We start from the raw sequence: 23,248 nt of genomic DNA, 5'->3' as shown, positions 1-23,248 counted from the left end.
TGATGCAGCATCCTGGAAGCATCCGACCACAGTCCGACTCTGAGTCCGTCCAAAAACTCCGAGCCTCCGACCAGCTCTCCGACACCAAGCACCGAGCACCATCTCTGCCAAGCGCTTCGACCCCAGCCCCAGCAACAGACAATAGGCAAAGCTGAGGATTTGGGGCCTTCCCCTCTGGAGATTCTCGATCGCACAGTAGCAGCGGCAGCGAAGCGGGCATTTCAGAAGTTTCTCCAGGTGTTCCTCCGTGCTTCTCATGGCTGTCTCTATCAAATTAGGATTGTGCACGGCCCCCTAGTTAACAAATACGATATCATTCTGAATGGCCGCGCATGCTGCGTCGCACCGCCATCTTCTCCTCCCTCCTCCGAGGATAAAGGAAATGGGATTTAAATGTAAGGAAACAAGAGTCCACAGATGCTGGAATCTGGAGCAAAAACAAACAGCTAGACGAACTCGGCATGTCAGGCGACATCTGTGGAAGCAAAGGGATAGTTAACGTCTGCGGTCACCACTCTGCATGGGGACCAAGAGCGTAGAGAGGAGATAGCCAGTATAAAGATGTGAGAGGGCGGAGTGAGGCATTGGCCGGCAGGAAATAGGTGAAAGCAGGTGAAGGGGGAAATGATGGTCAGGTGGGAGAGGGTGGGGGTGGAGACAGGAGATAACGGCTGGTGAATTGTAAGAGGCGGAGAGGGTAAGAAAAGAAGTTGGGGTGGGGGGGATGGTGGGACGAGGTGGGGGTAGGGAGGATGGAGAAGAGATGGAGGCTGGAAGATAATAATTGGAAACAGGAAGCAGAAGGTGATGGAATCTGTTAAGTAAGGAAGATGATAAAATGAACCAGCTATCATATCAGATTATTTTATTATCTTCTACATCAGAACACAATGAAATTCTTCCTTACGTGAGGCTCACAGGCTAAACAGTACAGCCAGAAAGAATAAATACAACAGCGAATATAATAACAAGCGCAAAGCAACAGAATGTTGCTGAGGTAACAGTGCGATCTGAAATAATGCAAAAAGAAATCTTAGAATGCCAATAACAGAATAACCAAGGGAGCTAGAATTAAGAGACTGAGAAGGGTGAGGGTCTTGAATCTTAGTTACTTTCATAAATTACTGGAGATTCCAGAGCAAACCCCAGGGAGATTCCACTTCGAGCTGCTGAAAATATAAGAAACAAGAGCAGGAATGCACCAGGCTTCAGCCACCCTTATTTCACTGCAATCCTCTCATAAATAGGGAGGTAAACCCTGTACTTCAGGTGTGAAGAAGAAAGTATTTCCAATGTTTTGTGAAGTTGCTTGGGTCCCAGCTGTTCACATTAGGACAAATTCAATTGGTGCTGATAATTAATAAATTCAGTGAGGGGGGAGAAATGGTCCCATTGTTTCTGATGGACTTGCTGGAGGGATGACGATTACACATTGCAGGGCTATGTCAGTATGAGCGATGGGGTGTAACAGGTTGGTGGATTGGCTCTAAGCAGCTGTCAATCACAGAGGTTCCTCCGTACACATGTATGAGTGCTTAGAGAATCGAGAAATAAAAGTTTAGAGCACGGACCAGCTGTCAGCTTGGAGGGGTTGCTCTGCAGATAGACCAACTATCTGAACAGTAGCCATTGGTCCTTTCCCTTTTGTGGCTGCTGGTCACTGCCCATTCAACTGGAACACCAGAGTGTGCCTGTGCTCCATATTGACTGGGAACCAGGCTCTCCGCTAGGCCATTGTGCCAATTGTATGCTGGGAATTGAAGTTTTGTGTCACAGGTCTCAGGGTTAACCAAATCCAGTTGTTCCTAAGTGTGAAGCCATGTTTATTTCCCCACAATAATCGCAAAATCCAGGGGATTGATATGTTTTTCCAGAGGCTAAGGCTCTTCTGTGTCCCTACATGTATCTTCTTGTCACTTATTCTACTACTGCTTTTAATTGCTACTCTTTGGAGCTCTGGGTGATAAGAGAGGAAACTCTGTGTGCTAGTTTTCTTCAGGTCCTGCTCTAGGCTTCTCACACAGGTATGAAGGGGAGAACTGGAGGCCTGGAATGTGCTGCTATACCTAAAGGTATCTGGGGGAGGTGGGTCATGGTCAGTGGAACCTACTTTGCTAACCCCTAAATTCACAGGCCCCAGGCCAGCACTATCACTTATTCAATGGCAGCTGTTAAACCCAGATTAGGGCTACCACACTCTTGATATTCTAGGACCTGCTGCATTCGTTTTTTTTTGGTCGCCTTCTGCTTTCATATCTGTGGATCTGGGGTTGTGGCAGCTGGCAGTGCCGCCTCCCACGATACTAGCAGTCCTTTCTAACAGGATTGGAGAAAGACAGGCACACACGAACACACACAACATTCCTCTCAGCTTTGAGGAGAGGTTGCAAGTAGGCATCACTAAAGCTCTCTCCCCTTCTGGATAAGGCCATTCTCTGGTGCCATGTGGACACTGAAGTTGATTATTTCCCCATGCATCGCAAACATTGTTGATTGACATGTCAAGAAGTTACTGAGATTGAGTCCAAAGAGCAGTGAGCCGTTCCTCAGCTCATAAATTTCCCCACACCGCTGCTGAACAGCGCGGACTAACTTAGTTTATCTCTCAAGACTCCACAGGACTTTCCACCCAGTCTCCTCAAAAACATGGCAAGCCGGGGAAACTCACAGGCTATGAGGGCCAGCCTCAGTGTGATGAGAGATTGACCAAGCTATTCTCAGAGAAGAACCAGTGAAGTGTTAATCATTGCAAACTATAAAACCTATAAAACCCATTGCAACCTTGCAATGTTAAGATTGTTAAGAATGTTAAGAACATAGAACATAGATCACAACACAATACAGGTCCTTCAACCCATAATAAGATCAATCTAACCTTTCTCTCCTACATAGCTCTCCATTTACTGTCATCCATGTGCCCACTGAAGTGTTTCTTAAAAGACCTTAATGTATCTGCCTCTATCACTACCCCTGACAGGGCATTTCATGCAGCCATTTCTCTCTCTGTAAAGAACTTACCTCTTACATCCCCCCCCCCCATACTTTCCTCCAATCACCTTAAAATTATGCCCCCTCATCTTAGACATTTCCACCTTGGGGGAAAAGAGTCTCTAGCTATCTACTCAATTTATAGAATTGTTTTGAATATGTAAAATGAATCAGATGGCCACTGTGCTTCTGCATGAGAAATTCCATTTTCAAAAGACGTCCAATGACAAATCCAATTAAAAATGTTATAGGTAGTTTTCAGGATATGAACTTTATGGGGAGTTTCCAAGTCAAATATTTTTGTTCAGTTTGGCTGTGGCTGAGAAGAAAAACATGTTGATGACATCAGTGAAAAGGAAATACCATTTACTCCCTGTGAAGTGAACTGTTCGTCTGGGGGAGCAAGGTTCAGCAGATAAGAAAGTCAAGGGTTGAGCCTGTCTTCAATCCATCTTCTTCATTCCATCTTCTTCATTCTAAGTAGACTTGAGAGTCATTGCACAAAAGGCTACTCATTTTGCCTGTGGATCCAATGTAAGACGTCTAGTTTAATGGCAGCGGCAGGGCTCTGCGGAGTTGAAATGTCAGCTTTCAGTGAAGTTTAAAGATCTGTGCAACTTTCTGACGAGGACTGAGAAACAAATGTTAGGCGCAGTGACCTATTAGCTCCCATCCTTTTGCTACCTTGTCAAAGAAATTTGGAGTTTGAGAATAAGGGAAATATTAGTGGCAACAATAATAAAATCACGAGCTCTTTAATTGTTGTCGGAAGGTGGATTTCATTGTTTAAAGTAAACACCAACTACCACCATTTATTTCTGGTGTTCCCAGTTCAGACCCAAAAACCCTCCCTGTAGGCTTGGAGAAATGTGTCTGCTCTTGTGTTTTTTTTTGTTAGATTATAAGACCATAAGACATAGGAGCAAAATTAGGCCATTAAGCCCATCAAGTCTGCAACACCATTCCATCATGGCTGATTTATTATTATTTATTATCCCTCTCAACCCCGTTCTCCTGCCCTCTCCCTGTAACATTTACAATCAAGAACCTATCAACCTCCTCTTTAAATATACCCAATGACTTGGCCTCCACAGCCATCTGTGGCAATGAATTCCACAGATTTACCACCTCTGGCTAAAGAAATCCATCCTTAACTCTGTTCTAAAGGAATGTCCTTGTATTCTGAAGCTGCATTCTGGTCCTGAATTCACCCACTATTGGAATCATCCTCTCCGCATCCACTCTATCTAGGCCTTTCAATATTAAATAGACTTCAATGAGATTTCGTTCCCCCCCCCACCAATTCTTCTAAACTCAGGCACTCCTCATACATTAGCCCTTTCATTCCTGGGATCATTCTCATTGGTCTCTCTCCAATGCCAGCACATCCATTCTTACCTTTCTTAGATTAAGGGCCCGAAACTGTTCACCATAGTCCAAGTGTGGCCTGACCAATGTCTGGTAAAGCCTCAGCTTTACATACTTCAGATGCCTCTTCACTGAGATGCAAGAAAGTCCAGTATCACACAGCTTGCCTATCAGTGAATCACATTGAACTATCATCAGAAAAAAAATGAACTGGTGTGAAGCTGTGGGAAGAAAAGAGAGAGGGAAAGTCCCGACGCATGGCGGAGAGTGTAAAATGTAGGACATGGAGAGAAAGGCACAAGGGTCTCAATCGGAAGCAATGACTGTCTGTTTACCTTTACAGGCTGCCTGACACACTGAGCTGCTCCAGCATTTTGTTTGTTGCTCAATCAAGAGCCTCTCACATGAGCTAACTGGCTGAGCACCTGTGGTTGGTGCAGGCCCAATAATGTTCCATGTCATCACAAGACAACGGTGCAGATTCAGCCTCCTCTGACTGAAGGAATGCCTCATCTCTGTACTGCAATGGGAATCTGACTGAATGGATGCCACCCCTTCACCCAGCTTCCTACACCTGAGGAATACTCATTGCCAATCCCAGTGAAAGGAGAATGGGCCTCTGAAACAACTATTCCAATAAAATTGTTCCTTCAGCCCATTACTGCAAGTAATTCTAAAAGCAAGCACATCATTATTGCTGGGAGAATTAAGTACAAAAGAGAGAGGTTATGCAATGGGCTTTGTTAGGGACACATCTGGAGTACTGTATCCACGATGTGCCCTATTTATCCTGAATAGCATGGCAGCGTAGCAGTTAGCGCGTCACCGTAAAGCACCAGCTCTAAGATTGTTTGATCCCCGCCACTGCCTGTAAGGAGTTTGTACTTCTTCCCTTGACCATGTGGATTTCCTCTGGGTGCTCTGGTTTCCTCCCACATTCCAAAGACATACGGGTTAGGGTTAGTGAATTGCAGGCATGCTATGATGGAGCTGGATGCATGGCGACACTTGCGGGCTGCCCAGCACAATTCTCACCAATTTGATTTGACGTAAACTATGTATTTCACTGCATGTCTCAATGTATGTGTGACAGATAAAGCTAATCTTTGATCTATTTGTCTTACTATTGGAAACCATTTGGATTATTAGGCTAATACCCGGCATGAATGGGTTGCCTTTTGAAGAAAAGTTGGACAGGCTGGGCTTGTATTCACTGGAGTTTAGAAGAGTGAGAGGTGACTAGTTTGAAATATGTAAGGTCTTGAGGGATCCTGACACAGTAGATTTGAAGAGGATGTTTTCTGTTGTGGGAGAAAGGATCTTTGAGGTGAAATGTTTCCACAGATACTTCCTAACCTGCTGAGTGTTTCCTGCATTTTCTACATTTATTTCATATTTCCAGTATTTGCTGTTTTTATTTTCATTTCTAGAACTTGGGATCTTTATTTAAATATGGGGGAAAGACTTTTTTGCTTTGGAACGCAAAGAGTGGTGGAGGAAGAGCGTTACGATATTTTTAAGGCAGAGGTAGATAGATGTGATAACCAAAATAGTGAAAGGTTACCAGGAAATGGTGGGAGTTGAGATAACTAAAGAGTTGTCTTCTTCTTGGGCTCAATGGCTTCCCTCTCCGTTGTCCAAAATCAATGGTATGGTTGGAGTTCATCAATGTTTCTGTAATCCATTCTACAGGCGATTGGCCTACACAGCTTCACCAGAGCCCTATTGGCCGGCCTTACCTATTTCCCCCTCTCACAGCGGGGACGTAGGGTTGCACTTTGAGAGGCAACCAATGGATCATCCCTGATTTTATGGAATGGCAGCACAGGTTTGGGGTTGTGAGTCCTTTTGATTCCTAACATATACTTCTGTCTTGGAATAATACATTTGGACTTCCCTGCAGGTCGTCTCTTGTTCGCTGGTTACAACGATTACACCATCAATGTGTGGGATGTGTTGAAGGGAACCAGAGTATCCATCCTCTTTGGACATGAGAATCGAGTCAGCACTTTACGGGTTTCCCCCGACGGCACTGCCTTCTGCTCAGGATCATGGGATCATACTCTGAGGGTATGTGTTTCGGTTGTTATTAGCTCTATATTACTGATTTTTTATGTACACCAATAAACAACATAACAAGTTTGAAGGATTACATGACCTAATTAATATACCTATTGAATGGGGAAAATCTTTACTCAGAGAGAAATTAAGTGCAAGGTTCTGGACATGTTTTCCCCATTCTCAAACACTCCATTTCTGCTGTAAACCTCCTTTTCTGAGGGACAGCTAACACTGGACAAGGCAATGATGGCTGACAGCAAATAGCCATAGCTGCTGCTACCATGAGAGTCAATGGGTCGACCATTTTATCTGGGCACGAGTCAAACTCTCAGTGTACAAGTCAGGCTGTCATTGTCATTTTCACATGCCTGGTTTGGACATATCTCTGTCCGACGGTGACAGGGATGTGATCACTGGTGATTTTATGGATGAAAGTGTTAGTAAATGGTATCTATGTATGAAGGTGTCTGCATATCACTTATTGGTTGGATAGTTGTAAATGCATTCGCTGTTTCATGCACTCAATGAGTGAACTGCTTGAGGAACTCAGCAGGTCAGGCAGCATCCATGGAAATGAACAGTCAACGTATCCCCCACCTTTTTATTCTGGCATCTTCCCACTTCCTTTCCAGTCCTGAAGAAGGGTCTCGGCCCAAAACATTGACTATTTGTTACTTTCCATGGATACTGCCTGACCTGCTGAGCTCCTCCAGCATTTTGTGTGGGTTGCTTTGGATTTCCAGCATCTGCAGAATTTCTTGTGTTTATGATGTAATAACATAAATGTGTTGAATTCCACTCTTGAAATCCTCTACCATCGAAATCATGAAGTTGAAGTATGAATATTGTTGCAATTTGATTACACGGAACAGACTAATTTTGTCTTTTTAGAGACTACTCCCACAAGAGTTGAATAATTCTGGCTATAAATATAGCTTTCCCATACATCCAAAGTAGACTCATTCCAGGTGTCACTCTGAGCTTGTGAGGTTACCGGAGATGTCAATCTGACCACTTTTTATTCTGCCTTGAAATCGCTTCCAATCACCAATTAATTTCTCTTGTCTTAAGGTTCTGTGGGATGTAGAGTCTCCAACGTATCCTGAGAATGAATTTTTTATGCACACTTTAGGCTAGTGAAATTATACACCAATTCTGTGCAAAAGCTTTCTTGTTTATCCTGAAGTTAAAACATTTAAAGAAATATTTGGCATGAACTCTAAATATTTCATAGTACGTGAGTGGTGTAAACTGATAACCCTTAACCCTTTGTTAAGCACAATCCAATAAAAACTTTGATTTTTATTTATTGTTTTGTTTTGCAGATTTGGGCTTAAACCTTCCTGGAGCTGATCTGCCATTTCTGAATGAAGTTTCCATTCCAAGATTTCGTAGTACGGTGGCTCAACTCCTAGATCTTGTGTCTGCTTTAGAAAATGTGCAAATATTGGGGATTGTGACAATTAAGTGAGTCTGTAGTGACTATATCATTACTTAAGAAACCTGGCAGGATTTCATGTAATCACGGATTGGTATCATAATTCAGTTTCACTTGTATCGAACAGAATGTTTAGAAGTAGTTGCCGCCTTTTCCAAAATGCCAATCAGTAGTTGGTTTCCACACTTCCTAATTACTTTTCCATTTCTAAATGTTATTAAATACATATTTATATTAAATCTCCCATTTTCCCATACCCTTGAGTCCATGTTTTGCTGAAGAAAAAAAATCAGCTTAAAGCAAAGCTCTAGAACAAAATGATATATGTAATGTGTTGTTGAGTCAAAGTGGCAACTTTATTGGGGACAGATGTTTTGAAAGATTGCTAGAAAGCACTATTTATGTTTTATTGCTAAAGATAACTACATGTGGTACTTTTATGGTTAATTAATGGACTAGACAATGAAAAAATGTAGAGAATCTATTTAAACTCACCTTTTCCAAAATGTATGTACTTGTATTATGCAATATGAGTTGTGTGGAATTGCTACAGCACTATTAGGTGGCAAATTTCTTTTTTGTTTTAAGCTCAGCATGTTCATTTTGTCAGAATGTTCTTTCTTTCTTTGTTTTTGATACACAGAATTGTAAAATACTGTTCTGTAGCAGATGACAAGTCTGGGCTAGGTCTGTAGACATTGACTGTTTGAAAACTCCACATATTGCAGCAGGCGAAAATCTAATCAAAAGTTGTTGTTTAAAGTTGTATGTTGATGTGATCCAATGCAGTAGTTTTAAATGCACTGTGAACTTTTCAAGATTCTAATGTTTCATAAGAAGTGCAATATTACAATGTTACTGCGATCTAGGCAAAAAGTAAGGCCTTCTGACTCGATGAAGGCTCCTTGTTAAAGCACTTATTTTCCTGTAGGATCAATTGTATGATTTTGGTTTTGTTTCTGTAATTGTTTTGTGAATATTTCAACAGTTCTTTTGGTGAACACTTGTGTAAATCTTTTGAAATGTAACACAAATAATAAATGGCACCTATAATATTTTAAACAACGTCAAACATTCTGAATCTTACAAGTTTACCTCATAGATCATGCTGCCAGTGGAAGTGATTGAGGCAATTACATTAAGAGCATTTGAAAGGTACTTGGGCGGGTACATGAATAGGAAAGGTTTTCGGGGGATATGGACCACATACTTGCAAAGGGGACTAGCTTAGACGAGGGTCTTGGTTGGCATGGACCAGTTGGGCTGAAAACCTGGTTCTTTGCTATATGACTCTATTGAATTCTGCTGATGGGAACACGGGGAGCAGAGTAACCGTGCGTTCTTGGTGACACAGTAAAATTTCCATTGCTGAACCCATCCAACATCACCTGGCTCCATTAGATTGTTTTACTTAAATCTGCCTCTGTCTCCCAGCTTCACTCTTTCCCCATCCTACCTGGCTCCATTTGCCGTCAGCCTTCATCCTACTTGGCCCACCAATCACCTGCAGGCCACTATCTCACCACACCCTCCCTCCTCTTCATATCGGTTATCTTCCACCTCCACCCTCAATCCTGATGCAGAGTTCGAATCTCAATAGTTCCTTTTCCCACCTCAGATGCTGCTCGGCCTACTGTGTTCCTCCAGCAGATTCAACTGTGCTTGATTTCTAATGCCTTTGAAATAAATAGGCTGATGGCATGTTAACTGAGTGAGGAATTTTTGTCCAAAAATTAATTAATTAAAAAGAATGGATAGAGCAATCCTTGCACCCACGTGCATTGTTAGCCTGTGTAGTAAGTCTTGTTCGAATATTAAAGTACATTTATTATCAAAGAATGTATACATTATACAACCTTGAGATTTGTCTGCTTACAGGCAGCCACAAAGCAAGAAACCTGAAAGAACCCAATTTTTAGAAAAAGACCAACACCCGATGTGCAGAGAGAGAGAAAAAAAAACACAAATCATGCAAAAAATAGAAAGGAGCAACAGCATTCTGAACCAGATTGAGTCCTTAGATCTGAATCCCTGGAGCCACTGGACTAGGCCCAAAACCTCGGTTTCAGTTCATCATATTAGCGGGGCGAATTGATGTGAAGCTCGCAGACACGAAGCACAGCAGTCAGGGAAGTCTCACAGCCTCTGCGACGTGGAGAGAGGAGTAAACATTACAGGAGGGCAAGCAAAACCTGCCCGACTCTCACCCCTGGTACCGACACCCTGCCTTTCCAGTCTATCTGGGCTGGCGTTTAAATTGTTCAAACAGTGGATCATGCCTCACATTAAGACCCAGGCCCTGCTTCAGGCCTAGACCACGCCACCCAGCAACTCACTCTGGGCCACGTCACTCAGCATGAAGCCATTCTAAACCTCGCCAAATTGGCCCGGCACTCAGAGTGATCCAACCTCGCAGCCGGGTGGTTAGACGGGCATCGAAACTCCCCTGCCTTGACTTATTCTCTCCGAATCGCTCACTCCAACTCCATCTGTGCCAACTTTGCGACGCACCAGCACAGCTGATCCCTTGGATTTGCTTTGCCTTTGTTCGCCTCTTCATTGTTTGTAGTGATAGCTTACCACAATTTACTTCAGAAAAGGTGTTATTAATAATGTTTAAGCCAAATTTCTTGCCTTTCAAACTACCGGTAAGCTGTTGTTCACCTTTGGTCGTCGTCGTCGTCGTCTGAACCCTTAGGGCCTAGGTGGCACATGGGGCCTCGCTCACCTTTGGTAGCACCATCTTAAACTGGAACCTCTTATATACTTCTATTCTGTTACAGCACAGAAGGCCTTGCAATGCACATGTACCTAGGTGGTCTGATCAGTGCACATGAACTGAACCAATTCGGATTTTTTTCTCATGCATGCGATTAGAAATGTGAAGCCTCAGGTTGGTTAAACCCTTGGATCTCCTTCACCGTCATCTTTCATAGGTATTCCAATACTATCTATACAATCTGTTGAGACTTCCATCTGGCCTAGCAGTGAATATGGTTTGATTTATATGAAAACTTTGGAATTAGCTCACACACAGTCAATCCACAGGGATGTGGGAATATTAAGCAGGTATTTAGGACAAAAGACTTGAAATGGAAATTATCAAACAAAAAGGTTTGGAATAGCAGTCATCTTTACTGCATGATCCTTGAATTCTTTGGTATATTTGGGAAAGGGGTCGCTATTTACAGTGTGCTTGATAAAACTCACCCTGTGAGAGTAGTGATTGCTGAACAGAATTGTGTAACAAATACCCATTCATTTTCACACAGCACAAACCTTTCACACTTTAGTAAGAGGTGATTATGTTATCAGATGCAAATGTCCACCCTAGTTTGCAAATTTGTTGTCATCTTGGATCCATTCATCAGTGTAAATTTAAATCAGAGGAGGCTACAACACAGACATGCCATTCAGCATACTTGACTCATAAGTACTGATGCTCTGTCCAATTCTACATTTCTCTCTGTGTCCTGGTTGGGTTAAAATATACAGTAATGAAAATATCATTTATATCTGAGGGATTTCCTTAACTCCTAAGAGAAGTAATTTAACCCCTTCTGTCTTCCACCTTAACCCAATAAACAATAAGGAAGTAGACTAGGAAGGTTCTTCCTGTAACAAATCCATGTATTAAACAAACTGAAATTATAGTGTTACAATTTAAAGTCACTTTCAATGATGCTGTACAGGCAATAATTTGATATAATGGAATATAGTCTGGTGTGGAATACGACAGATTTTCTGTTCCACTGGACTTTACCTGAACTTCTGTAACTGAATCTTCTTCCTAAACAATAAGGCTGATGAACAAACGCCTCCATCCACTAAGACACCCCACCACACTCTCCCTCCACCACCACTTTATCTGTCAGAATCACCTCATATAGACACTCCTGTAGTAGCTAGTGTCACTTTATGGACATAAGATCATTCTGTATTTGCTATTTATTTATATGTATATGTATTTATATCTATTGTGTTTTTTTATTATTTTGTTCTTTATCTCACAGTTTATTTTTTTTTGTGCTGCAAGTATTTTGTTCTCCTTTATGCTTGTGCACGGGAAATGACATTAAGCGATCTTGAATATTCATATGGACAACTGCTACTTTGAAAAAAGAAGGAAATGAGAAGCCAAACCCATAAAAATTACAAATCGGCTCGACCTCAGAAGTTGCTGATTGGGTATCTAACATTGACAGTCCCAGGCATCTTGTCAGATGCAACATTTAGTGACAATTCCTGCTGATCTTCCCAATTATTTGCAACCTAATAAGAATTTCTTGGTGCTTGGCATCTTTTGAAATCCTTGAAGCAGCAGTTGGGGCTTTAGTTTAACATTTAATCGGAACTGACAGTATAGTGCCCTCTCTGTAATACATGGAAGTCCAGCCTTTGTTGCTTGCTGAAGAGTATACAGAATAAGGTCGAGATACATAGATACTTTATTAGTCCCAAAGAAAATAACAGTGTCACAGTAGCATTACAAGTGCATAGATATACAAATATTAGAAGAGAAGTAAGAAAGAATAAAAAACTAAGTTACCTCAACCAGTCTAACAGGAAGGAGGGTCATCATTTCCCCAGCTATAGGTTGACTCATTATAGAGCCTAGTGGCCAAGGATAAGAATGACCTCATATAGTGCTCATAAGAGCAGTGCGGTAATCTTAGTCTATTACTAAAAGTGATCCTCTATTCAGCCAAGGAGGCATGCGGAGGGTGAGAAACATTGTCCAGAATTGCCAAGATTTCCTGTAGGGTCCTTTGTTCTACCACAGCCCCCAGTGTGTCCAGTTTGACCCCTATAACAGAGCCAGCCTTTCTGATCAGTTTGTTGAGCCTGTTGGCATCACCCACCATTGCCCCAGCACACCACTGCATAGAAGATTGTACTGGTAGAACTTGTGAAGAAGGGGCCTGCATACTCCAAAGGACCTCAGTCTCCTCAGGAAGTAAAGGTGACTCTGGCCCTTTTTGGACACAGCCTCTGAGTTGGTGCTCCACTCAAGTCTGTCATCCAGGTTCACCCCCAGGTGCTTATAGGTCCTCACCACATCCATGTCCTCACCATCGATAGCAACAGGGAGCAGTGCAGGCTTAGTCTTCCTAAAGTCCATCACCATCTCCTTTCTCTTACTGATGCTGAGCTGCAAATGATTCAGCTTTCACCATCTCACAAGATCATCCACCAAGGCCTTGTATTCATCCTCCAAGCTCCCTTTATTATTGAGGCATCAACTATTGTTGAGCCATCAGAGAGTTTCTGCAGATGGCATGACTCAGTGTTGTATCTAAAGTATGAGATGCAGCATAAAGGGAAAACAGGAAGGGGGCAATACTTGTATCGATTAATTGTATGGATGAGAACAGTAGTGAATCTTTGTGGTGATGAGAGTTGTCAATAAGGCAGGAAATGCTTAGCATTGTGTTGGTCATTTGGAGACTGAGAATTACACTGGACAACAAAGATTTTGTTTCCTGAATATTTTTGGGTGGATCTTTTGGATGTTGGTGAAAATCACCATGAGATGATTTCCCAATCACACACCATTTTTTAAAAATCACCTATATTTGTTATTTCAATTCATAATTCAAGTCAGAATAACTGATGCCAAGATTAAGGAAGGCATTTTTGTTGATCCACAAATCAGACAGGTCATCAATGACAGACAATTCCAAGAACTTCTAGTGGGACCATAGAAAAATCGTATGGAAGGCATTCAAGATGTTGTTGAAAATTTTCTTGGCAGCTACAATGCACCAAACTATGCACGCTGGTTGACAACATGCTTCAAGCATACAAAACCATGAAGTGCAACATGTCACTAAAGATTCATTTTCTGCTTTCCCATTTAGACTTCTTCCCCGTGAATCTTGGCGTTGCCAGTGATGAGCACGGTGAAAGGCTTCACCCAGACATTGCAGTCATAGAGAAACAGTATTAGGGCAACTGGAATCCATCAATACTGGCTGATTATTGTTGAACACTTAAGTAAGAGGCCTCAGACACTGAGTACAAATAAAAATAATCAACAAAACATTTTTAGCTCAGTTGAACTATTGCAGAGCATCAGCACCATTATGCAATTAAATGCATTATATTCAATAAAAGTTAATTTCTTGTTTCTCCAAATTCCTACATGATACAAATGGTCTGAAATTATATTTGTGTTCAGCTTCAAGCAGTCTATCACAAAATAAAATCTGAAGAAGCAACACTTTTGAAAAAACTTGTTGTCCAGTGTTATTGTAGATTCGATTGGACGCCTTTTCTTTGGTCTAAGGGATGAGGACCGAAGTCTCACATTTAGTTTCTCATATTTGCTTATAACACAGGAGGCCATTCAGACCATTGAGTCTATGCCATCTTTCAGAACAGAACACATCCATTCATCCTGTTCCTATAATAAATCACCCTACCACCTATACTTCTTCTCAGCTGCCCATTAGTTCCCCTATCTTGCAGCAAGGAAGGTGACATTTTGCCTAAAGGTTCCATAAAGTCTGTTTTTAAGAGGCAACTACTTATGTATTCCTTTCTAACCTGTGTCTTAATGAGCTTCTCCTCAACTCATCCACTTTATTTAGTCAAACTTGACCTGGAGGATTTGAACTCCAATCTTCTAACTGCAACATTGACCGGTGGGGCAAAATATACTTCTTAATACAACAGTGGACCATTGAAATGCTCTGTAGCGGAAGGTGGTGGGTTCTCATGCGTGAAGGGTTATGGTCAAGGCAGGAAGGTTGATTTGAGAAAGAATATTATATACTAGTGTATAGGGCCACAAACTCAAGGGGTCGCATTACATATTGTTAAATATTGTATTTTGTTTTTATCTCAAGGAGAAAAAGAAGCATTTACGTAGCGCCTTTCAAGTCCCGGTTGGTCCCAAAAAGCCAATGAAACCATTTTTTGTGCAGTCAGTTTTGTAACATAGGCTGAAGACAGGGAATGAGGGTGGTGGTGGATTTTGATGAGAGGGTGAGAGTGAGGGTGAGGTTGGTGTTAGTGATGGGGATAAGGGCTGGAGGGGATTGATACAGACATATGGGTTAAGTTATCCACACAGGTTGAACAGGATGTACAGGTGGGGGATACATAGCAGAGTGCAGATTGGGGTATGAATACATGGTATTGTGTGACCCTGGAAAGAGAGTGTATTGTTGGGGGGGGGTGGAAATGGATAGCATTTTCTGGGTTGTTGAATGATGAGACACAAGAGATTGCAGATGCTGGAAACTTGAGCAATAAACCATCTGCTGGCAGAACACTGGTTAAGCAGTATCTGCCGGAGGAAAGGACTTGAGTAATTAAGGTGTGAGTACATGCCATTGTCAGGGTTGTTGCATGATGAGTCAATAGACAACAGGTGCAGGAGTAGGCCATTCAGCCCTTCGAACCAGCACCACCATTCACTGTGATCATGGCTGATCATCCACAATCAGTACCCTTTTCTTGCCTTCTCCCCATATCCCTTCACTCTGCTATCTTTAAGAGCTCTATCTAACTCTTTTTTGAAAGAATCTGGAGAATTGGCCTCCACTGCCTTCTGAGGCAGAGCATTCCACAGGACCACAACCCTCTCTGTGAAAAGGTTTTTCCCCAACTCCGTTCTAAATGGTCTACCCCTTATTCTTAAACCGCAGCCTCTGGTTCTGGACTCCTCCAACATCGGGACATGTTTCCTGCCTCTAGCGTGTCCAATCCCTTAATAATCTTAACAGTCAAGGGGGGAGTGCGTGGCATTTTATGGACCCTTATGGCGGTGACAACTGGGCAGCGGAGAGAGAGATGTTGGCATTGTGCGGACGGATAGAAGAGGGGCTGGGCACTTGAGGCGGTGGTAGGTGACTGGGGCCGGGACACGGGCGAGAACCGCGCAGTGGGGATAGGAGACGGCAGGTGCTGCTAACCGGAGCAGCAAACCATCAGCAGGATTAAATCTGTGGGAAAGGAACCGGACCGGTGCAGCCAAGGTGGGCGTGCCGGTGCGTCTGGGGGCTCAGAGTGCGTACTGGAGGTGGCGGGACCCCCGGGCCAGAGGTGGGGCTGCACCCGGCGGCCGGCGGTCCTTGCGCCACTGAACGGATTACGTCAGCGGCGTCACAATGAGGCGGTGACCCGCAGTTAAAGGGACCGCTTGCGCAGAGGAAGTGCGAGCGTCACTAGGGCGGGGGAAGGGTCAGTCAGTGGAGCGCGAGCAGTCGGGACCGGCGGCCGTTACTGGGGCAACAGCGGTGCGGGGAAGCGGCGGAGCCAATGCCTGACTCGGACACGGCGGAGAGGATGCACGGCTGCTTGAGGCAGGAGACGCTGGTGTTGGCCCGGGATTACCTGCAGCACTCTCTCAGCCCGAGCCGGGAGCAGAGGCCGCCCAACAAGACGGCTTTCACCCTGCGCAAGGTCGCCGACCAGATGGTGGAGCAGCACCAGACTGCCTTCAGCAACATGAAGAGCCGCTTGGAGAACGGCCTGCAGGTCTGCGCCAGTTCGCGGAGCGGGGCGGCCGGGCCCGTGGGAGAGTCGGTGGTGGCGGCCGAGAAGGATACTGCGGCTGCGGCGGCCAACTTCCTGCGCCGGGTGGTGGAGGAGATGTCGGCCGACGAGAAGATGAACTGGGGCCGGGTGGTGAGCATCTTCGCCTTCGCCGGCGTGCTGTGCCGCCACCTCAGGGACTCGGGCGTCGTCATGTGCCCCGAGGCTGGGCCGGGCCCACTGGACACGCTGGCAGAGAGTGTGGCCAACTACCTGGGCAAGGAGAGGCGAGAATGGATCGAGCAGAACGGAGGCTGGGTAAGAGAATAGGAGGCCAGGGCTTGACCTTGCACCCGCTTACCGCATTTGTACGCGAGCCCCCGCCCCTTCCCTTCTAGGAGCCCGGGGACCTGTCCTGATGAAAAGTCGGTATAATGGACCTTTCTCAACTCCTTCCCTTGGCTTGTGATCTGGAGAGGGCTTACGGACAATTCTGCATTGCTTCTCCATTGAAGCAGTGAGCATTGGTCGTCCTCCTGATAGAGCTCTTGGAAAATTAGGATCTGAACAAAGGCAAGTTGAAGGCTTAAAATGTGTTTTTCTCGCCTAGCCCCTGGTGACTGGTGTTGAGTTGGCAAGTGCTGACGTCTTAAGCAGGGCATACACTTGCAGCTAAATTGTGTAAGCCAGTAGACCCAAAGATTTTTTAAATGTCCGTCCCCGTGCTTTGTACGCTCTCTTAGCGTTTCAACATCAAGGTCCCGATAGAGTATTGGGTGTGATTATGGCAACCAAGGCATTAATAACCAGACTGAAGCGGTTTATTTAGAATCTGACTCCTGTTACCTGGTATTTCCTCATCTTGCCTTTTTATGAATGGAAGCTTTATCTAAGCTGCTTGTGATGTTGTAAGAAAAAAAATCTAAAGCATGTTGCATTTCCCAAATTCTTTAGAATTGCGGTATTGGCAAATATGATGTTAGTCATAAGTATAAAATTAGTCTTGTCCTTTATGAGAACAGACTTTATTTAACCTGATTAAAAAATGTCAAGGTGTGTTGCATTTCTCAATACCTTTTAGCCATGTTAGTCATGATTATAATCTATATATGGGAAGAATCTTAATTTGGTAAAATGCCAGAGGCAAATTTTTGTATTTTTCTCTGTGCAGGGTTGTAAACTAAGTTCTGTATATTGACAAGTTACAGTATGTACCAGATAAATTTTGATCTGGATTTTGAGATTATGAAATAATAAATTTAAACTTCAAAAACGAGAGAATTTGCAGATGGAAATAAAAGTAAAACACACAAAATGTTGGGGGAACTCAGCAGGCCAGATAGCATCTGTGGAAAAGAGTCCTGGTGAAGGATCTCAGCCTGAAATGTCAGCTGTTTACTGTTTTCCATAGATATTGCCTGGCCTTCTGATTCCTCCAGCATTTTGTGTAATAAATTTGAACTGAATTCAGTACAAGGGAAAGTGTATACACTTTGTAATATTGAAATCATTGTCTTTTTTTTAGCATGAGTATTTAAGCTATCTTGGAAACACTTGAATCCAAATGACACAAGATGTAGATGTAGCATGATGTTTTTTTTTAAAAAAATATGGTACCAGTAAGTGAATTGGAAGTATTGGTGAATAAAGTGCTTAAAGAAATGGGCTGGGCAAATTTACATAGACATCTGGCAGACGATACACAAATGCACCAGCTGGGCTTATTCATACACAATGCATGATATTGAGTGTGGACCTTGAAGCAAACACAGCTGCTTGGCCTTTTCCCTTTTTTTCTGAATGGAGTTGATTTCTGCATAAGCTTTGAAACTAATCTTAGAGCATGCAAATAATCTACATTGAGTTGTTGCACTCACCTTTTAAGCTGTGGAGTTGAGAATAGAATTGAGTGCTATTGATATTTTCCCCAGGAAAAGTAAATATGTTTGTGTGCTTTGAAAATATTTCTTTCCTGTTATTAGCTGTCCTGGTAATCTGCCAGGGATACTTTATTCAAAAGTAACTGATCATATTAATGGTAGAGATAGGGTGCAATTATTTTAATTTGGTTCTTAAAATGAAAGATGCTATATTGTTACAACTGATCCTGTATGAGTTTGGTTGTAAATTCAAAATCAGGACTTAATAGGATTAATATTTATAATTGGGCTTTATCAATTAGCCTTGCAATTCTATATTCCTGCCTAGCAATTTTTGAACCTCTTGGAGAATTGCTTTTGGAAAAATGAATGACTCGAATCATTTCTTTATCATTTTCTTTATAGGATGGATTTCTCAGATTCTTCAGCAGGGATGAGCACTGGCAAGAATCAACAGTGCGGAATATGTTGATAACGGTTGCTGGCTTTGGAATAGCTGGGTTAGCTTGCCTCCTTGCTGTCCGATAGACTGCCTCTAACCAAATGAACAGCTGCTAACATCCTGGAAGATACAAATTTCTCATGCACAATGTTTTCCAATTTGATATCTCCACTTTTATGATATATTTGGATGTTGCCATCGTATGGAACAGAGCAGCAAAACAACATGGAGATCTCGAACTTTTGTCTGCAGTTTGCTAATGTTAAGTTTGTTTAATGTACACAAACTTTTAAATTAATATACTGCCTACAATACAATGAAGTTTCCTTTTAATGTTTTCAAAAGACATTGTAATAAGAATTAGGTTTGAATAGTAGGAGGTTTGATGGGTAGTAGGTTAGTGTGCAGACAATGAGGGAAAGAATTGCAAAACTTGTATCCCCATTCACACACAAATTGCACTAACCATTGGAGTAAGTGGCAAAATAATGTATAACCAATTCTTTTGGATGCTTTTGTTTCATGGCAGTCTGTGCATGTATGTGTTGTAGTCAAAGGCCATCTTATGTGCCCTGATCTGAATTAAACTTAACAATTTACAATTTGTTTAATTATGGCAACAAGCGTTGTCTGTATTTTTCTAACTTAAAAGAAACCACTTTACCGGTAAGAAAAGCACATTCTGCCTTAAAAGTTAAAAGCCCTCTGGTGCTAGTTTATCTTGTGTCTCTAATGGAATTGGAATGATATATAAAGATACCAGTCATTTGGTATTAATTGTAAATCATTTCATCTTTTTGATAAAATGTACTTTCACATTATACAGCTTTCAAGGTAATAGCAGAAAATGGTACATCAACCCAGCAAACTATCAAGAAAAACTGCTATTTCATTATTAGGGTGCTAATATATTAAAAACTAAAAATTCTCTGTACATTTCCAGCTTTGAAAATGCTTCATACAAATTTTCAGATGGCTTCCAATTGTACCAATTCAACGTTATTGCCAATGTTGTAGTTTAAATGAGAAAGGAATGGGGAGACAGTGAAATTTTTTTTGCATAATGCTGTTAATTTAACCAAACATTTAGAAGCCAGTCTTAAACAATGCAAAGCTTGTTTAACCTTTATACCTAATGCACTGTAATTTCCTTTCTACCCATGCCAGTTTAATTTTACCGATTGAAGTAGATGTTTTCAATTCTGTAAAATGAAATGTTGAAAAAAAATCAACACAAATCTTTGTGACTGTTCTACTTGAGCTTAGTATTCTTTTACCTTTATGCTATAACTAAATGGCATAATTAGTTGTGAATTGAAGGTAAATCAACAGTTGTGGCTATTTTAATTTTTATGCTCTGGCTTGCTTCTGTTCTAATGAAGTTTCATGGGGTTCCTTAGCTATTTCCAATTAGTTTTAATCGGAGTTCCCCTACTTCACCGCCTCTCATCAGTCCTCCTTTGTACACTATCATTGATCAACGATGTATCAATAACCATCATTGGTTATTCTAAATATACTTGATTACTAGTTTTTGTTGATAATGCACAACCAATGAAATATAGAGATTTGGTATAAGCACTAAAAATGCAGCATTTGTGAAGATCTAAAATTTCAAATCTGCTTTCTTCAGAACTGGAGTTAGAACAGAAGAGATAGAGGATGTAGAGGAAACAATTGAATAAGAGAATAAATAACACCAGGAGATAATTGTAACGAGATTGCCCGCTTGCTTCCAAAGGCTTTCTCAACAATTTGCCTGTTGAAGTATGATTAGCAGTTGCATGCTGTTTTCTTGATCATGGATGTTGACCTGTTCTGGGGCACATTTCATATTCAGCTGGTTTCTATGCTTCCTAGTTTTTGGAGGGGGAAATATAATTACTTGAATTTTCTTTAAAACGTGTCATCTGGCTTCCCAATCAATATTTGCACCCCTTCCCCAATCTACATCTGTTTCAGAAACAAAATCCAGACTGGATTTCTTGTGTTATGTTGGAGAAAGATATTTGTTACTGGTGTCACTTTTATTCTTATTGTTCCCTACATCAATATAACTAATGAACATGCTGTTCTTTACCACGAATGTGTGTGGGACTCTGTGTTTAAACTTGCTCTCATCTAAATTAAGTGGAGGAAACATGAAACTTTCACTGGCTGCACTAGAATAAATCATTTGCATTCCAGTATTAATTATTGTTGCATGGTGTGGATTGAAGAATTTGTGATTTTTTTTTTTGCTGTTGGATCCCATGAACATGAGTTGAACTGTTAGAAATTCTGCAGAGAATGCCATTTTATTTCCAATAATGGCTCATAGTATTCCTTTGGGTGGTCATTTAGGTGTAAAGAAAACTATGAACAAAGTTTCCAAGCATTTTTTATTGGCCTAGTTTAAGACAAGATGTGGTGACATTTTGTAGAGCGTGTCATACGTGTCAAATTGTGGGTAAACCTAATCAAGTTACTCCAGTGGTCCCACTGCAACCAATTCCTATATTTGGTGAGCCTTTCTCAAAAATCATTGTAGACTGTGTAGGTCCTTTGCCAAAAACTAAAACTGGACATCAATATTTATTAACTATTATGTGCACAGCATCTAGGTTTCCAGAGGCAGTACCTCTTAGGAATATAACAGCGAAAACTGTGACAAAGGCTCTTATAAAATTCTTTACTTATTTTGGGTTGCCTAAGGAAATGCAATCAGATCAAGGTAGTAATTTTATGTCTGGGTTGTTTCAGCAGATAGTTTATAAACTAGGAGCAAAACAGATTATTTCCTCAGCCTATCATCCAGAATCACAAGGAGCCTTGAAGACATTTCAGTCTACACTAAAAACTATGATTAGAACATACTATGTGGAAAATGAAAAGGACTAGGATGAAGGTATACATTTACTACTTTTTGCAGTAAGGGAGGCAGTACTGGAATCATTAGGTTTTAGTCCTTTTGAATTTGTGTTTGGACATAGAGTTCGAGGACCTTTGGCTTTGTTGAAGGAACAGTGGATTAATAAAGAAGTACACACTAATTTGCTAGATTATGTTTTGAAATTTAAAGACAGATTGTACCAAGCTTGTAGCTTGGCCAAGGAAAATTTAAAGTTAGCTCAAGAGAAGATGAAGTGGTATGATAAGGAAGCTAGGATGAGGTCATTTAAGCCTGGCGATAAGGTGTTGGTTCTTTTCCCAGTGCAAACGAACCCATTACAAGCCAAATTCCATGGTCCTTATGAGATTAAATCTAAAGTAAATGATGTGGATTATGTGGTCTTAAAAACCCCAGATCGGAGGAAGACAACACAGCTGTGTCATATAAATATGATAAAACTGTATTATGGGAGAGAGGTTGCTACTATGACTGTTGTGAACAATAATGAGTCTGATCTTGATGAAAACTTACTGGAGGATTCATCTGAAACTCATTTTAAACCCAACATTATTTCAGCCAGGTTACCAAATTCAAAAATTCTGGAAAATATTGATGAAAAATTAGCTCATTTACAGAGAGAGCAGATGAAACAGTTAATTTTTAAATACAGAGATTTATTTCCAGACGTCTCTAGAAGAACCACCGTAGCTACACATGATGTAGATGTTAGAGATGCAAAACCCATAAAACAACATCCGTATCGAATGAACAGGGAAAAATGTGAACTTGCTGATCAAGAAATTAAGTATATGTTAGAGAATGATATTATTAGACGTTCTAATTCAAATTGGAGTTCACTGTGTGTTATGGTGCCTAAGCCAGACGATAGTATTAGGTTTTGTATGGATTACAGAAAAGTGAATGCTGTGACCAAAACTGATGCATATCCAATCCGTAGGGTAGATGATTGTGTGGACAAAGTTGGACAGGCCAAATTCCTTACAAAAATTGATTTGTTAAAAGGTTATTTGTGTGTTCCATTGACGGATAGAGGTAGAGAGATTTCAGCATTTGTAACCCCATCTGGGTTATATGAATATAATGTTCTTCCATTTGGGATGAAGAATGCACCAGGTACTTTTCAGAAGATGATTAATAGCATGATTCAGGGATTAAAAGATACAGATGCCTATATTGATGATTCAGTTACAGGGAATAATACGTGGAAAGCACATATTACGGCGGTGGAGAAATTATTTGAGAGACTTTCAAAAGCTAACTTAACTATTAACTTAGCCAAAAGTGAGTTTGGTCATGCCACAGTGACTTACCTTGGTTATGTTGTGGGTCAGGGAAAATTAGCACCTGTTCAAGCAAAAGTTCAGGCAATTTTAGAAGTACCCTCTCCAACTGGTAGGAAACTTCTCAGAAGATTCTTGGGTACGGTAGGATATTACAGAAAATTTTGTAAGGATTTTGCAAACACTGCTCTTCCATTAACTAATCTCTTGAAGGAAAATGAGAAGTTCGGACAGAGTCTTGTCAGGAGGCATTTGATAATTTGAAAGCTATAATATGTAGTCAACCTGTACTTAAATCTCCTGACTTTGAAAAACCCTTTTCGTTAGCTATAGATGCTAGTGATGAAGCTGCAGGAGCAGTGTTATTTCAAAAAGATGGTGGTGATGAAGTTGATCATCCGGTAGCTTATTTTT

General features: G+C 41.5%; 2 protein-coding genes across 3 annotated transcripts in view; both read left to right on the top strand.

Moving 5' to 3' along the window:
- The window catches only part of gnb5b (guanine nucleotide binding protein (G protein), beta 5b), a 77,839-nt gene extending 68,919 nt beyond the window's left edge, over positions 1 to 8,920 (top strand). For both annotated transcript variants that reach the window (XM_072278212.1, XM_072278211.1), the window contains 2 exons: positions 6,260 to 6,426; positions 7,743 to 8,920. In XM_072278212.1, the coding sequence (XP_072134313.1) occupies positions 6,260 to 6,426; positions 7,743 to 7,754 (179 nt within the window). In that variant the 3' untranslated portion in view covers positions 7,755 to 8,920. The remainder of the gene's footprint in view (positions 1 to 6,259; positions 6,427 to 7,742) is intronic.
- A 7,084-nt stretch (positions 8,921 to 16,004) lies between these two features.
- bcl2l10 (BCL2 like 10) lies at positions 16,005 to 19,272 on the top strand. The gene is made up of 2 exons (XM_072278206.1): positions 16,005 to 16,657; positions 18,625 to 19,272. The coding sequence occupies exons 1-2, from the start codon at positions 16,124 to 16,126 to the stop codon at positions 18,745 to 18,747; spliced, it is 657 nt and encodes a 218-aa protein (XP_072134307.1). The 5' UTR covers positions 16,005 to 16,123; the 3' UTR covers positions 18,748 to 19,272.
- The last annotated feature ends 3,976 nt before the right edge of the window (positions 19,273 to 23,248 follow it).

Source organism: Mobula birostris, chromosome 14, assembly GCF_030028105.1.
Source record: "Mobula birostris isolate sMobBir1 chromosome 14, sMobBir1.hap1, whole genome shotgun sequence".
In the NCBI taxonomy this organism is placed as follows: domain Eukaryota; kingdom Metazoa; phylum Chordata; class Chondrichthyes; order Myliobatiformes; family Myliobatidae; genus Mobula; species Mobula birostris.
This window is presented reverse-complemented; position numbering and strand designations above follow the sequence as displayed.